Source organism: Juglans microcarpa x Juglans regia, chromosome 6D (genome assembly GCF_004785595.1).
Source record: "Juglans microcarpa x Juglans regia isolate MS1-56 chromosome 6D, Jm3101_v1.0, whole genome shotgun sequence".
NCBI lineage: Eukaryota > Viridiplantae > Streptophyta > Magnoliopsida > Fagales > Juglandaceae > Juglans > Juglans microcarpa x Juglans regia.
In genome coordinates, this window is record NC_054604.1 from 21,097,280 (window position 1) to 21,113,007 (window position 15,728).

At 38.8% G+C, this 15,728-nt stretch overlaps 1 protein-coding gene across 2 annotated transcripts; it reads left to right on the forward strand.

The window, feature by feature from the left end:
* Positions 1–320: 320 nt before the first annotated feature.
* Positions 321–14,925, forward strand: LOC121234335 (ethylene receptor). 2 transcript variants are annotated; one of them, XM_041130240.1, is made up of 7 exons: positions 321–656; positions 1,387–2,354; positions 3,715–4,083; positions 4,195–4,461; positions 4,566–4,693; positions 4,890–5,087; positions 14,262–14,925. In XM_041130240.1, the coding sequence occupies exons 2-7, from the start codon at positions 1,437–1,439 to the stop codon at positions 14,608–14,610; spliced, it is 2,229 nt and encodes a 742-aa protein (XP_040986174.1). In that variant the 5' UTR covers positions 321–656; positions 1,387–1,436; the 3' UTR covers positions 14,611–14,925. The 2 variants fall into 2 exon arrangements, with proteins under 2 accessions (XP_040986174.1, XP_040986175.1); XM_041130241.1 differs by having other exon boundaries at positions 1,395–2,354.
* Positions 14,926–15,728: the final 803 nt, after the last annotated feature.

Consider the following 15,728-nt stretch of genomic DNA (forward strand, 5'->3'; position numbering starts at 1 on the left):
TCATTACAACTTTCTTAAATTTTTATATAAAATAGAATAAATAATTTAATTTTATTTAATTTGTAACATTTCATCTTATTAAACTGTTTAACCAAATGGAAGCTTTATAGTTCGTTTGTTTTTAGAGATGAGATGAGATGAGATGAGTTAAAATTAAAATTAAAAAGTTGAATAAAATATCGTTATAATATATTTTTTAATATTATTTTTATCTTAAAATTTAAAAAAGTTAAATTATTTATTTTATTTTATATTAAAAATTGAAAAAATTGTAATGGATAGATGGGGAAAGAAAATGTTTTCCGGCAGTGGCTTAGTAAATAACTTAAACGAAAACGACAAACCTCATCACCCACTTTTCTCCTTCTCTCTCTCTCTCTCTCTCTCGATACATTTTGCCCCGACGTACAGACACATACCGTGAATCTAGACAACGTTCCCGCGAGAGCTGACCAGTTTTCTCTCTAAACAAACAAAGCTACAGCCTACATCTGAAGCTTTCCTTTGGATCTTAGATTCTGAAATCAAGGCCAGGCGAAAGACAGGCCTCCTCTATCTTTAGTAGCACTTGCCCGGACTCCGGCGAGTCATCGCCGTTGTACGAAGCCCAATGACCCGCCATTTCTGGAGTTTTTCTTCATCTGAACGACCCTTTGGTAAGGAACTCTAATTTATTCTGAAGAAACTCTATTTGTTGCCTTCAAGAGATCAAATCCCTTGTGATTACCATTTTTTTGTATTCATCTTTCTGTGTATGTATTATATACGTACGTGGGTATTTTTCGGCGTCCCTTCATAAGTAGCTCTATTGCTAGTGGACTTACTAATTTGGGAAATAATTATAGATATTTTTACTTATTTTATTCTATGGAAGATAGTGGCGCTCAAATAATTTTTTGGGGTGAGTGAATCTTGGAGAAAGTTGATCATTTCTAATCTTTTTGGTTTTAGCTTCTTCTCCTAGAAATTCTCTCTCTCTTTCTCGAAAGTTTTTCCCTGAAAATATTTAGGATGAATAGAGCTAAATATATCTTGTACGTAAGTTTTCATTTTTCCCCTCTCTGCGTGGTATCTGAATGGGTCTTCTCCACTTTTCCAAATTGATCTTATAGATACCATAGCATTCACATAAACCCTGTAAGCAGAAAATAAATATTTGCCGGGATACAATTTCGCTTCCAATCTATCTAAAGTTCCAGTTCTTAATATTTCAATAGTTTTTCTAACTTGGATAAATTTCATTTTGCATCCTTAGTTCGCTATCGGCAATGTATCTCAATGCCAAAAGTTCCTCTTTTTTTTCCTCTCATCTCATAAATTTTGGAAAAACTTTATGCACGTCTTTATTTATGGTGTATCTTCTGATTTATGTTAGTTTCTGTCTAGCGTTGTAGGCATGTGAAAGAGGAAGTATCGGCTGCAGTGGTTCATTAACTATGGCATTCACTATGGAGTCGTGCAACTGCATTGATCCACAGTGGCCGGCTGATGAATTATTGATGAAGTACCAATATATTTCTGATTTCTTCATTGCACTTGCTTATTTCTCTATCCCTCTAGAGCTGATCTACTTCGTCAAGAAATCTGCAGTGTTTCCTTATAGATGGGTCCTCGTTCAGTTTGGTGCTTTCATAGTTCTATGTGGGGCTACACACCTGATTAACTTATGGACTTTTACAACACATTCCAAAACTGTGGCAATAGTAATGACCACTGCCAAGGTTTTAACTGCTGCAGTGTCATGTGCAACTGCCCTCATGCTTGTACACATTATTCCTGATTTATTGAGTGTTAAAACCAGAGAAATGTTCTTGAAAAACAAGGCCGCAGAGCTTGATAGAGAAATGGGCTTGATTCGCACTCAGGAAGAAACAGGTCGTCATGTCAGAATGTTGACTCATGAGATCAGAAGCACTCTTGATAGACATACTATACTGAAAACCACTCTTGTCGAACTGGGTAGAACTTTGGCATTGGAAGAGTGTGCCTTGTGGATGCCAACTCGTACTGGCTTGGAGCTTCAACTCTCCTACACTCTCCGTCAGCAGAACCCAGTTGGATATACTGTGCCAATTCATCTTCCTGTGATCAATCAAGTTTTCAGTAGTAACCATGCAGTAAAAATATCACCCAATTCTCCAGTGGCAAGACTACGACCTCTTCCGGGAAAATACATGCCCGGGGAGGTTGTTGCAGTCCGTGTCCCGCTTTTACATCTCTCTAACTTCCAAATTAATGACTGGCCAGAGCTCTCAACAAAACGTTATGCTTTAATGATCTTGATGCTGCCCTCAGATAGTGCAAGGCAATGGCATGTCCATGAGTTAGAGCTGGTTGAAGTGGTTGCTGATCAGGTCTGAAGTTACCCTTACGTATCTTCTTGACAATACTCGTATTTCACTTTGATTCTAATTGAATGAAAAAAAAAGAAATTGCTAAATTATCCCCTATTCAATTAGCATCTATTTCCATTTTTCGTCGTGTGTATTTCCTAATAGTTACATTTGTTTATTTTTTGAAGAATTCATTAACTATGGAAGATATTGGGTAAGTTTGATTAAGAAAATTTTTACTTATCAAAATGTTTCATTAAGAAAAATTGAGAATTTTTTAGATGCATTGAAATTTTTCAGATGCATTGTTTATTGAGTTTTGTGCAACTAGATAGGAAAATTTTGAGAATTTTTTAGATGCATTGAATTTTTTTTTTTTTAATCAAAAAAAAAAAAAATTCAGTAGTTTTTTTCTGAAATATGTTTTGTATTAAGGTTTGTTAAAGTAGATAGGTAGAGTTGAAAAGTTGCTTAAATATAATTTTTTAAAGATACGTTTTGTTTTGGATTTTGTAAAAGTTTTGGTTTTGTATATTTTACTATTTGCTGAAATATAGTCAAATGATTGGATGAAAAATCGAAATCTAATATTTTTTTTGTGTGAGATTGAAAGATATTTGGATTGGAGTAAAGCACAAGAGAATTATATAAAATGTTTTGTTTAATTTTTATGTAGTTGATTAGTTGATGTTCATGTCGCATATTACTCTAATAAATTGAGTTAAGAGATTAAAAATATTACTATCTCGCCCTCTCTCTCTCTCTCTCTCTCATGAGTTTTTTGTTGGTATAGTCATTTTTAAAAATGTGCGCATTACCTTAATGGGGCATGTGCTTGGGCTTTGTGCCAAGCATGCATCTAGGCTCCAGATAGTGTTTGTATCTAAGTGTCCCTAGCGCTTTTAGCAAAAACATTGGTTTTGCTGAAATATAATCATATTATAAAATCATCTGTGGATTTCTAACTAGGTGTTTCTCTTATATACGACCTGTATACTTGGACTATATACCTAGTGTTTTGCAAACCAAAAATAGAAATGCAGTAAAGCAGGGGAGAGAGTGTGCCATTGAAATGTAATGGAATATTCCTACGTGAATTTGGTAGCTTTTAGCTATTGGATAGAAGTACTCTCCATTTCATTTACTGCAAACTATGGAGTGTTTGGTCATTTCACTTTATACACTTAATCCTTTTAGAAACAATGAAAAAATAACTCATTTTTTCCATTAAATGGATACTCTCCATTTCAACTGAAATGGAGAGGGTTCAATTCCCAGCCATTACTGACCAGCTATAACTTGTTCATATATGTATAATATGGTGAGGCTCACGAAATACTGTTAGAAAATGCTCATTTAATGTATCTTACCGTCGGCCCAGGTGGCAGTTGCTCTCTCACATGCTGCGATTCTAGAAGAGTCAATGAGGGCAAGAGATCTTCTCATGGAGCAGAATGTTGCACTAGACCTGGCCAGAAGAGAAGCAGAAACAGCTGTTCGTGCTCGCAATGATTTCTTGGCGGTTATGAACCATGAGATGAGAACTCCCATGCATGCAATTATTGCACTTTCTTCTTTGCTGCAGGAGACTGAGCTGACACCTGAACAGCGGCTGATGGTCGAAACAATACTAAAGAGTAGTTATCTTTTGGATACTCTCATAAATGATGTATTAGACCTTTCAAGGCTTGAAGATGGCAGCCTTCAACTTGACATTGGAACTTTTAACCTTCATTCTATATTTAAGGAGGTAAGGCTATTTGTTTCTGCAGAATATTAGTCCTTTTAGATTGCCTTGTGCCATTAGGGGGTACATGGATTTCTTCCGGTGCTTGTGGTAAGATCCGATGTCTCATTTCAGGCCCTTAACTTGATAAAGCCTGTTGCATCTGTCAAGAAGTTGTCGGTTACATTAAATTTAGTGCAAGATTTGCCAGTGTATGCTGTAGGTGATGAAAAACGCCTTATGCAAACCATACTGAATGTTGTTGGTAATGCTGTGAAGTTCTCTAAAGAGGGCAGCATCTCAATCACCGCATTTGTTGCAAAACCAGATTGTTTAAGAGATTCTCGTGCACCAGACTTTTTTCCAGTGCCAAGTGATGATCACTTTTATTTGCGTGTACAGGTTTGGGTCTGCAAAACTCAATTGAAATCCTCCCATCTCATGATATTTAGATAATTCGTTTTAAAAGTTGGCTTTGCATATTCATGTTTTCACTTTGAGTGTAGGTGAAAGATTCGGGATCAGGAATTAGCCCTCAGGATATTCCGAAGTTATTTACCAAATTCTCACAAACTCAATCATTGGCAACAAGAAATTCTGGTGGCAGTGGACTTGGCCTTGCAATTTGTAAGAGGTACTTTATTCTTTTGTTCTTTCATATTTAACTTCATTTTAAGTTTTGTTTGGCTATACCATCAGCTTAACTAGGTGTTTTTGCATGTTTTTGGCATTCCAAGTTTTGCCGAGTAGTAGCTAAGTTCTTCAAAAAAAGATTCTTTTCTTTTATAGATGCAGCTGTGATGCTTTTTCCTTTTCAATGGCGTGATCAGGTTTGTAAACCTTATGGAAGGACATATTTGGCTGGATAGTGAAGGTCCTGGCAAGGGTTGTACAGCCATTTTCATTGTAAAACTTGGGATTCCACGGCTATCAAATGAATCTAAGTTTCCTTTTGCCCCTAAAGTGTCAGCAAATCATGGTCTGACAAACTTTCCAGGGCTCAAGGTTCTTCTTATGGACAATAATGGGTCAGTTCTCTCTCTCTCTCTCTCTCTCTCTCTCTCTCTCTCTCTCTCTCTCTCTCTCTCTCTCTCTATGATGGTTATTTTCAGTATTTCACAGCAAAAATAGTTCCTCTTTTTGTTCTTCTCTATTCAGTTCTTATCAGCTTTCTAGAATCAGCATTTTTAAGAGCTTTCTAAGTTGGTTTTCTATTGAGGCTAAATTCTATGAATTGGGGGTAGAAGCCTTTGCCACAATAGTCTTGACTCTGAATTTAGGTTTTAGGCAGCTGATATCATTGGGTTGCAGTAGTGCTTTATGGCTGAATTAAGTGTTAGAAAGCTTGACGAATGTGGAGGAGCACAACCAGTCTGCGAAGTCTCTCAAAGCTGGAAACAACACTTCTTGTGCAAAGACATTCTAACAAGCATGGTCAACTTCTGTAGGGGAGGGATCTTGGAGGTTGTGGGCAGCGAGAACCGAGGTCCTCTATTGATCCTGAAAGGGGGAGGAGGTAGTGGGTGGTACAGTTCTCATGAACAACTCCGGCAGGCTCTAAGGTATATCCATTTGTTCCATGGAGAAGGGGTGTGGAAGGCTAAATTCCAGCACCCTTGCTGCAGGGCCAAGTGAAATAAACATTTCTGGTAGTGAAAATCAACTAGAGAATATATGTGGCAGATCTGGAAGGAGACAGGCAGATTTAGTAGTACAAAAGAGAATCAAAGAGCCTTCAAAGAGTGGCACAGGACGAAACTGAGAAGCTAGAAGCCTATGCTCTTTGCAACTCACATGCTCAAGAATATTATGAAATTAGGGATTTCAGTGGGATGCCAAGGGAGGTGGTCTGGAAAGGGAGATGTGCAGTTTCTTTAATAGGTGGAGAAACTTGCTACTAGACTAGACATAAGGGAAGAGGCGATTGTTTTATTGAAGAAGGTCGGATCGGACTTGGATATGATTGGACCAAGTTGAGCTAAAGTTGACAAGAAGTGGCCCATTCAAGCTTTTGAACGTCCCAATCACAAATGCTTGTCTCCCAAGCTTGGCCCAATTGAAATTAATGAGAAAAGGAGGGGGTTGGGGGGTGGGGGAGGCCTGAGCACAAGATGTGGGCCAAAAGGAACTCAGCTCAATAAGGGGAAGAAGTAGGCTAGATTAGTCCCAATCACACATCCAACTTGGCACAAGACCGTGTGGTGGGTCAAAACCAACTTTGGGTCTTCGTCTTACAAAATGAGTTCCTTGCCAAGTCTCCATGTAATGCCACTTGCAACCCAATTTCCTCAACTTTGGGGCTCACAGAATGGGTCGCCTGTGGGAGGCATGTCTCTGTCCATAACTTTGGTGGATGTTATGCCGGTATTGTTGTCGAAAACAACAAGAGCTGTTGAAGTGCCAAACCTTGGAGGCCACTTTAACTCGGCAAGGGTGTCTCAGATCTACGTGCCAATGCAAATGCACCCGTCCTGTTTGAAAACTCTCTAATTACACGTTGGAGATGACAGCAATTATAGAAACATTTAAAAATGGAGAGGTTGACGGTACATGAATCAATGACTTTGATGCCAAACTGATAAACCCGCACTCTTACCACTCATTCTTTACTCAGACAGGGAAAATGTGGGGGAACAATAGTTGTCTATGTCCAATTCAACTTGAGAGGAGTTGGAGGGAGCTTCCGATGCTCTGAGAGGGATGGGCAATCAAAGACAATTTGCCACAGACAGGCCCAATGCTAGGGAGTGGGAATTGGTGACAAGAAAGGAGAAAAACATTTCACTAGACAGCAAGATTGTGCAAGTGGATGACCGAACCCATTCATTTCTTTGCCTTAGCTCAACATGGGTGGCAATCTAAAGACGTCAGACTAGGTGATACATCAAGTGAAGGAGATCCAGTGCTGTGTGGGGATTTGGTTGTGGGGATTTGGTGCAAGGGCTTTGAAGACCAATTTATAATGTTGCTCATTGTCGTCGGACATTCTCATGTTGGGTTAGACTCCTTATCCAAATCAAGGATGAGAAAGATTAGAGAATTGAAGACACTTTCTTGGTCTATCAACTATGATGCAAGAGAGGGGAGCTAGAATTGAAGCCCAGAGGAGGGTAGCACCATATCCTCCATGAAGTCCATAATAATATCTTGGAATGTAAGGGGTGGAATGAGGTTGAAAATCGCCATAGAATTGAAATTCTACTTTGTCAAGGGGAGGTAGATATTGTTTGCTTGCTGAAAACCAAGTTGGGGATCATCTCTAGAAGTATTATTTGGATTTCTAGGGGGTGTCATCAAGTGGGGTGGACTTATCTAGCTTCTAGGGGGGCACCTGGAGGAATATTGCTAATATGGGATGAAAGGTTGGTAGAGAAATTTGGAAGTGTGTAAGGGAGTACACAGTGGCGCGTTTCTTCAAAATGTGGTAGAAGGTTTCTCATGGGCAGTTTCCATAATTTATGGACCAAATCTTGATAGTGAAAAAAGATATTTATGGGAGGAAATTGACTTGGCTTTGTAGTTTGTGGGTGCTACTATGGTATTTGGGTGGAAGATTAAGCGAATCTCATTTAGGGCTCGTTTGTTTCGCAGATAAAATAAGATGAGTTGAGATTAAAGTTAAAAATTTGAATAAAATATTATTAAAATATATTTTTTAATATTATTTTTGTTTTAGTATTTGAAAAAGTTGAATTGTTTATTTTATTTTGTATTGGAAATTGGGAAAGTTGTAATGATTAGATGAGATGAAATGTTTTCTGAAAACAAACAAGGCCTTAATATTCCCATCCAGGGAGGAGCATTATCTGACTTTAAGTCAAAAGAGACTACCCAAAACATGTTGTATCACTTCCCCATTTTGCTAGATAGTTGAGGATTCTAGGTGGGCGAAGATTAGATAGTGGTTGTCCCCTTACTATTTAGAGAACACTTGGGTCCATCTTGGCTTGCAAGCTAAAGGCGTTGAAAAAAGATTTGAAGGTTTGGAATGAACAAGTTTTTTGTAGTGTGGAGCATTAGAAAAAATGCTTTATTAGTAGAGTTATAGGGTTTAGAAGGCACAGAAATGGCAAGACCATTTTCGAAGAGAAATCTAGAAAAAAATCAAGTGACGTCAGAGCTTGGATTGGACTCTTTAATGGAGGAGATATCTTGGAGACGAAAATAAGGGCACTATGATTAAGAAAGGGGAATAAGTGTACAAAGCTCTTACATTGAGTGGCCAGCTCGCATAGGAGGAAAAATACGATTGAGATGCTCAAGTTTGATGGTTTGGTGACTGCTGATCTTTCTGAGATAAAGGAGCTTGTCATTTAGAGAAATGGGAGTTATTGTCTTCTATGCTAGGAAGACGTGGCTTCATGAAGAAATGGAGCTGTTATATAGCACATTATATATCTACAATTCTCTTCGTCATATTAGTGAATGGCTCCCCAAATGGTTTTTGGTGTAGCACTCATGGCTTGAGACAAGGATCCATTGTCTCCATTGATTTTTGTTATAGATATGGACCCGCTCAGTAAAATGACGTCAAGTACAATGAATAGTGGTTTTCTTTCTCAATTTTTCGTGGGGGCTAGCAACTAAGACAATTAATATTTCATCTTTTGTTTGCAGAGGACACACTAAGATTTTGTGCAGCGAATTTGTATTGTATGAAGTTTTTTTTGGCCTGAAAGTTTGGCAACATCAGAATTCTTTCTAGGAGACATTGCTAACGTTGCGGGTTTGGCTAAATTATTAGGCTGCGAGTTCTGTTTGCCTAAGAAATATTTGGGTTATCAAGGGATTCTCGGTTGGTAATTCTAATAGGGACACTATTAACATATCTCATTTATTGTTTGCAGATGATACATCAATTTTGTGAGAGCATTATTACTTTGTTTTGAAGCGGCATCAGGGTTGAAAGTGAACTTTGATAAGTCAAAATTGGTGTCAATGTGCAATGTTTGTAACATCCGGCAGCTGGCTAATATCCTTCGATGTAAGGTTTCTCTCTTTCCATGAATTACCTCGACCTTCCTTTGGGGGTAGTTGCAAGATCTATATCGATTTGGGATACAGTGGTAGAGAAGATTGAACACAGATTGACAGGTTGGAAGAGATTATATCTCTAGAAAGGTGGTAGGATCACCCTTACCATAAGTACTCTTTCTAATCTACCAACGTATTTTTTATCTGTATTTCCAATTCCAGCAAGTGTGGCGAACCACATTGAGAAGCTGTATCGTGATTTTCTTTGGAGTGGGATAGGGGAAGAATTCAAGTATCATCTAGTTAAGTGGGATAAAGTATGCCCTCCTGTCTCTTTGGGTGGGTTGGGTATTAGAAATTTGAGGATTTCCAATTGAGCCTTGCTTGGGAAGTGGTTGTGGAGATATAATACAGAACTGGAAGCCCTATGGAAGTCAGTGATTGATTGCAAATATCAAGGCATGTGGGGGGGTGCACTAGGGAGGTTCACGGGGTTTATGGAGTGAGAATTTGGAAACATATTAGAAGAGGGTGGTGGATTTTTACTCGGCATACTAGACTGGTGTTGGGTGGTGGATCTAGAATAAAATTATGGATTGGCCTATGGTGTGGAGATCAAGCCCTAAAGGATTCATTCCCATAAGTTTTTAGGATTGCATGTGAGAAAGATGCCTCAGTGGCTAATTGCATGGAGTTCTCTAGGGACCTAGTCCAATCAAACGTGAATTTCACTAGAGCCGCCCAAGATTGGGAAGTTGGAAGCATTGAGGAGTTCTTTGGTCTTCTATACACCATGATGTCGAGAACCCATGGAGTTGACAAGATGTGGTGGATACCCACCGGTAAAGGTACATTCTCGGATCATTCTTTTTATAAGTCTCTTACACAACCACATAATATGCAATTCCCATGGAGAGAGATGGAGAAACAAGGCGCCTCCCAAAGCGGCATTTTTTGTATGGATAACAACATTAGGTAAGATCTTGACGACAGATAATCTATGGAAACGTAATTTACTGTATGTGTTGGAAAAGTGAACTGTGGATCATTTACTGTTGCATTGTGAGGTTGCTGGAATGTTATGGAATGAAGTGTTCAATAGATTGGAGTTAACTTGGGTTATGTCTGCCACAGTGACAAAGCTCATGGCCAGTTGGACAAATCTGCAAGGTCTCCCACAAATCTCAGTGGTGTGGAAAATGGTCTTGATTTGTATCATATGGTGTCTATAGAAGGAGCGAAATGACCGGACGTTTGAAAACAAAGAGCGCTCACTAGAAGAACTTAGATTATTTTTTGTCAGCACTCTTTTTCTTTGGGCCACAGTTGTAGATTTTCGTGACCTCAATTTTCATGAATTTCTTGTTTCTATATCCTCTCTCTAAATAGGTGTGACCTTTTGTATATCATCTTGTGTACTTGGGTTATATCTATTCATATCAATATAATCGTTTATTTATAAAATAAAATAAAAAATATCTGGGCATCACCCAAGCTAATCCCATCCGAGCAAAGATTTCATACCACAATGTCATGGCAATCTCACAATGAAGTAATAGATGGTTGATAGACTTTCCACTCTTTTTGCACATACAACACCAATCCATGACTATGATTCAACGTTTCCTTAAGGCCTCATTTGGATTCAGAGATGAAATGAGATGATTGTGAACAGTAATGAAATTGTTGAATTGAGATGAGATGAAATGGTTTTTGAAAATTTTGTGTGTTTGGATTAGGAAGTGAGATGAGATGGTTTTAACTTTTTGGAGATTTGATAGATGTGAGTCCCACCAATTATAATTTTGTTTTATAGATTTGTTTTTGCACTATGCATGTATCACATGCACCAACTGTGCATGTAGCACATGCACCACCCACTGCATGCACAGTAGAATACGGGTGCACGTAACACTATGAGCCTCCAACCGTGGGCTTGATCCTCATGGATTGTTGGTGCCTTCTGCCGCAGCAGTCATGGTCACTGACCCACTGAGCCCGTGCTCGCCGTAGCCCTGAGCCATGGTGGCCATGAACAGAGAATGCATCCGTGAGGGGAAGGGCGGGCAGTGGGTGCACAATGTCGTGCACCCAAAGGGGTGCTCCCCGTGGCGTCTATGGGCGAGTAGGGCCACCACCGGCCAACACCAGGATGACCAACATTTTCTGTCATCGGCAAGGTGTCCGTCAACCGCCCAGGCCACGCAGTCACCGCCAGCTTCCCACGGCCTGCTAAGGCTGCTAGTAGCCACAACTGGACATGCCGACGTTTTCTATTGCCGACGTGATGATCCCTAACAATAGAAAGTGCCAATGGGACCTTCCCCACCAGTCGCACAGCAGTGGACTCTGGATCTCTCAACTCAATCTCCGTTGAAGGCTCGAAAATGTCTACATAGAGCACTGTGAGGCACGGGGGGTAGGGAGTCTGGTTTGGCCGTTTAGGAACGACACTGTGTAGACTGGGGCAGATGGGTTTCACTCGACCACATGCTTTCTGAAAAGCTGGCTTCATTTCTCTAAAAAGCAAATATTAAAGCCCAATGTTATTGTTATTTTGTCTTTAACGGAAAGCATGTGAAACAACAAAAACTCACTTTGAATGTGCGTTTGGATAAGAAACAAGTTCTCCGTACATAGAGAGATGAGATGAGATGAATCCAAACCACACCTAAGTTGTCTGGAGTGAGGATCTTCCCCAAGGACGTCGTCCATACAAAAATTGTTGCATTTAAGGGTGCCTTTGTCTTCCAAATACTCTTCCATTGGAATAGAAGAGGTTTAAGGGCATTTTTTCAAGGAGTTTCATGGTAGATCAAAGTTTGAGAAGAGCCTTGATGAAACTTCGTATCTTTTATTCCAAAAAAAAGACGTGGACTTTTGTCCTATTAGCTTAGTGGGTGGAATATCATCTCTTAGCTAGAGGTTAAAGTTGGTTTTGGGGAAAGGTTATTTCCAGTTCTCAAAATGCATTTATTCAGGGTTGACAAATCTTGAACTCAGTTTTGATTGCTAATGAATATTTAGACAGTCAGAGATTAGAAATGGGGGGGTACCTAGAGGGTTGTGCTAGTTGGACTTGGGGAAGGCTTATGATTATGTAAATTGGGAGCTCTTGATATATTTGTTGAAAAGAAGTGATTTGGGGAGAGTTCTGGATCTCTCTTTGTATTTTTAAGTTTTTTTGTCTTTATTATTTGTTCACCATCTGGATTCTTTAGTAGCTCTCGGGGATTGAGTCAATGAGGGTCGTTTTCACCTTTGTTGTTTGTGGTTGTCATGGAGGCTTTTAGTGGGATGATTGCTACAGTCAATCGGGGACATCTGTTTGGTTTTTCAGTGGGATTGAGGAACTGTGAGGTTGTTAGTGTCGTGTTTGTTATTTCCGATGATACTCTGATTTTCTGTAATCCATATGTTGAACTACTCCAACATTTGTGATGTATTTTCTTATGGTTTGAAGCCATCTTGACGATTAATTTTGTGAGATTTGAGATGGTTCCTATTGTTGATGTGGGTGCTGTTCATAGTTTGGCCATATCCTTGGTTGTAGAGTTCCTTCACTACCGATGATGTATTTTGGTCTGCCTTTGGGTGCTTCTTTAAGGCTAATTTTATTTTTTCATTTTTTATCACTCATATAACTTCATTAAAAGGTGCAAAAGGCGCTACCTAGGTACACAAGATGGACCACATATTGGTTGGTTGGAAAAGGCTTTATTTATCGAAGTGACTAACAGGCTTGAAAAAATTCAGAAGGACTGTTTTTAGGGGGATTTTAGTGATGAAATCAAGTAGTTTGGGCGTTGTAAATCAGATTAGTTTGTTCGAGCACTATTAAGTAAATTGTTGTAGCAATATGCGAGGGAAGCCTTTGCTGGGGAAAGGACTGGATCCCCAACTTTATTTGTTCCTAGCTCAAGTTTCTGGGAGGATACTCTAGTAATTACTAATGGTAAATCTATAGCTAATGATGGAAGCCATGGGGCTTCCATCTTTGAAACACACAACGTTTGCACTAGATGATGATGGCAGGCTGGAAAAATAGGGAGGTATTCATGTGGTGGCGGTTATTAGTATGTGCTTTTCCAATTGTTGTCCTTTTAGAGGATCTAGCTTAATGACATCAAGTTCACATAATGTTGGCATGACCCAAAAACTTGAGTTGGGCCTAGGCCTAGAATAAAATTTTAAGCCTGGACTATTCTTATTATTATTTTCTTTTCTTTTAGCGGCCGTAGTGAATTGCATGAAGTGATCAATCCATTATCAGTTTTTGTTAGATTTCACTACTGTATTTGTGCATAAACATTTCGATAGTCATTAGTACCATAGATGGCTTCATAATTGTGGTCTCATCTCTCGCCATCAACTGGCTCACAAATATTTTATATTTAGTTAGTGGTGTTGAATGGGGGATTGAAACCTTTTTTGTTCTAGCTTACAGTCGAGAAGCATAGACCCTGTAAATGGTATATCGATTCTTATGGCCAAAGTTGCATTAGACTTATAATCTGAATCTGGTATTGGTTTTAAAGAAACTTTATGGCTAGTTTCTAAATCTCAATCAATATCAGCGTGTATTTATCAACTTATTTACACTACTGCCAAAAAGAAAAACCTGGTTGATTTAAACTCCTTAAAAGTAGCTACAACTTGCTTTGTCAACAGACTAATTTATGTGATTGATTAGCTTGGTTGAGAATTTGGCTGTTAATTTAACCAATTATACACAAGTCTAGAAATTGGTCTACTTGTGATGCATAAGTTACAAGTTAGACTTCTCTGCCAGTCATTAATGAGAGTCTCAATAATATATTTCAAATTACAAATAATAAAGCGTGCACTTCTATTTTGTAATGTGTTTATGTTTATTGCTTATTCCTCTAATTTGAATATTGCATTTTGAGTTCAAAGGAACCCGTTTTAGCAATTGCAGTTTTGTTGCCTGTCAAAAAAATTGAATGTTGGAACCCCTAGGGGTTGGCTCAACTGGCAACAGCCTTGGTCTTGATGATATACTCTCTCCAGGTCCAAGGTTCGAACCCTTGAATGCAAACAATTCTAGGGGATACATCCCATTGGTGAAAAGCCAATGATTTACTTTATCCGGTACATGTTTCATGGGTCCAGGGTTTAACCGGGTAAAAAGACATGTATTTGCAAGTCTGCACAATTTTTAATCATACAAAAAGTGGTTGAATGTTGGACTTGCTTGTAATGTACAGGGTTAGCAGGACGGTGACAAGGGGACTACTCGTGCACTTGGGATGTGAGGTGACAACTGTAGGCTCAAGTGAGGAGTGCTTGCATGTTGTTTCTCATGAACACCAAGTGGTCTTCTTGGATGTTTGTGCGCCGGGTATTGATGGTTATGAGCTTGCTGTTGCTATACATGAAAAATTCACAATACGTCATGAAAAGCCACTTATAGTAGCACTTACTGGAGATACAGATGAGGTTACGAAGGAGAACTGCGCGAGGGTTGGTATAAATGGAGTCATAATGAAACCTATTTCAGTTGATAAAATGAGGAGCATTTTAGCAGAGCTTTTGGAGCACCGGGTTCTGTACTAGGCTATGTTAAACAAGCAGCTCTAGTATGCAAGTCCAGAAAGGTTTGTTCTGTGATTTCACTCTCCTGTGCATGTACCACGGATTTTGGAGCCATGCATTAAAGATGAAGCGATGGTAAAATAATACGACATGCTTCAAGCAGGTTTATTTATGTATTCCTTTCTTACAATTTGCTGTAGAACACCGGCGAGGAGGGATAGCTGCTATCCTTTTTGTAAACAGGTTGGTTATTATTCAAATCAAAGAGAAATCCGGTGATAATTCAAGCGATGTGTTTGTTCTATATTGCAAATCAAGGGATATATAGTCTGTTGCATTATTTTTGGTGTTTTTGATGTCTGGATTTTGGTCTTTTATGATTTATCTATAACCCCTAGGTGTGTCTGTAACCACGGTTGTCCTCTTAATAAACTTGGGGTACCGTTTTCTGTTTTTCTAAAGAAAAAAAAAAAAAAATCCTTGAACAGACAATATGCCCAAAAAAAAGCATGGGCACATCAAGACTTTAATCTACCATTCAACACAAAGTTAAAACAGGTGAGTATGAGTTATACCTGACAGGTGGTGCGGTGACACTACCGATGTGGAGACACATTTCACACCACTAACATGTTATGATTTAATTTATAATATAAAAATTTGAATATTATAAATCAGATCTTATAGCGCCCCTTAAAAATAGAAATTTTCTACCTTCTGCAAAATTGTCAGCTTATTAACACAAATTTACACACATACACAGAAAGCACACCAATATAAAGTGGTTTTTTTATATGGCTCTTACCACCACAGTTTTTCAGTTATATACTGGAAACTACTTGGGTTTCCCACTCAGAGATGCTCAGAAGCTGTATACATGATATCGAGAACTGCAAAGGTGTCGACTGTTGAAGAGATTCTCAGGAGTAGTATACATAATTATGGGCCTTTTCAAGTATAATTTGATAAACACAAAAGCAAAATGAATTTAATGAGAGACAAGAATCGAGCAACATGGCGGAGGGGGGACGGGAAATGCTAAATTTTCACCTTTTTTTTTCACTTTTTCCTTCGTGTCCTCCTTCTGTGTCTGAAGCACTCCCGATGCGGAAAAACTGTGTTTTTGGCAGGAGATAGCT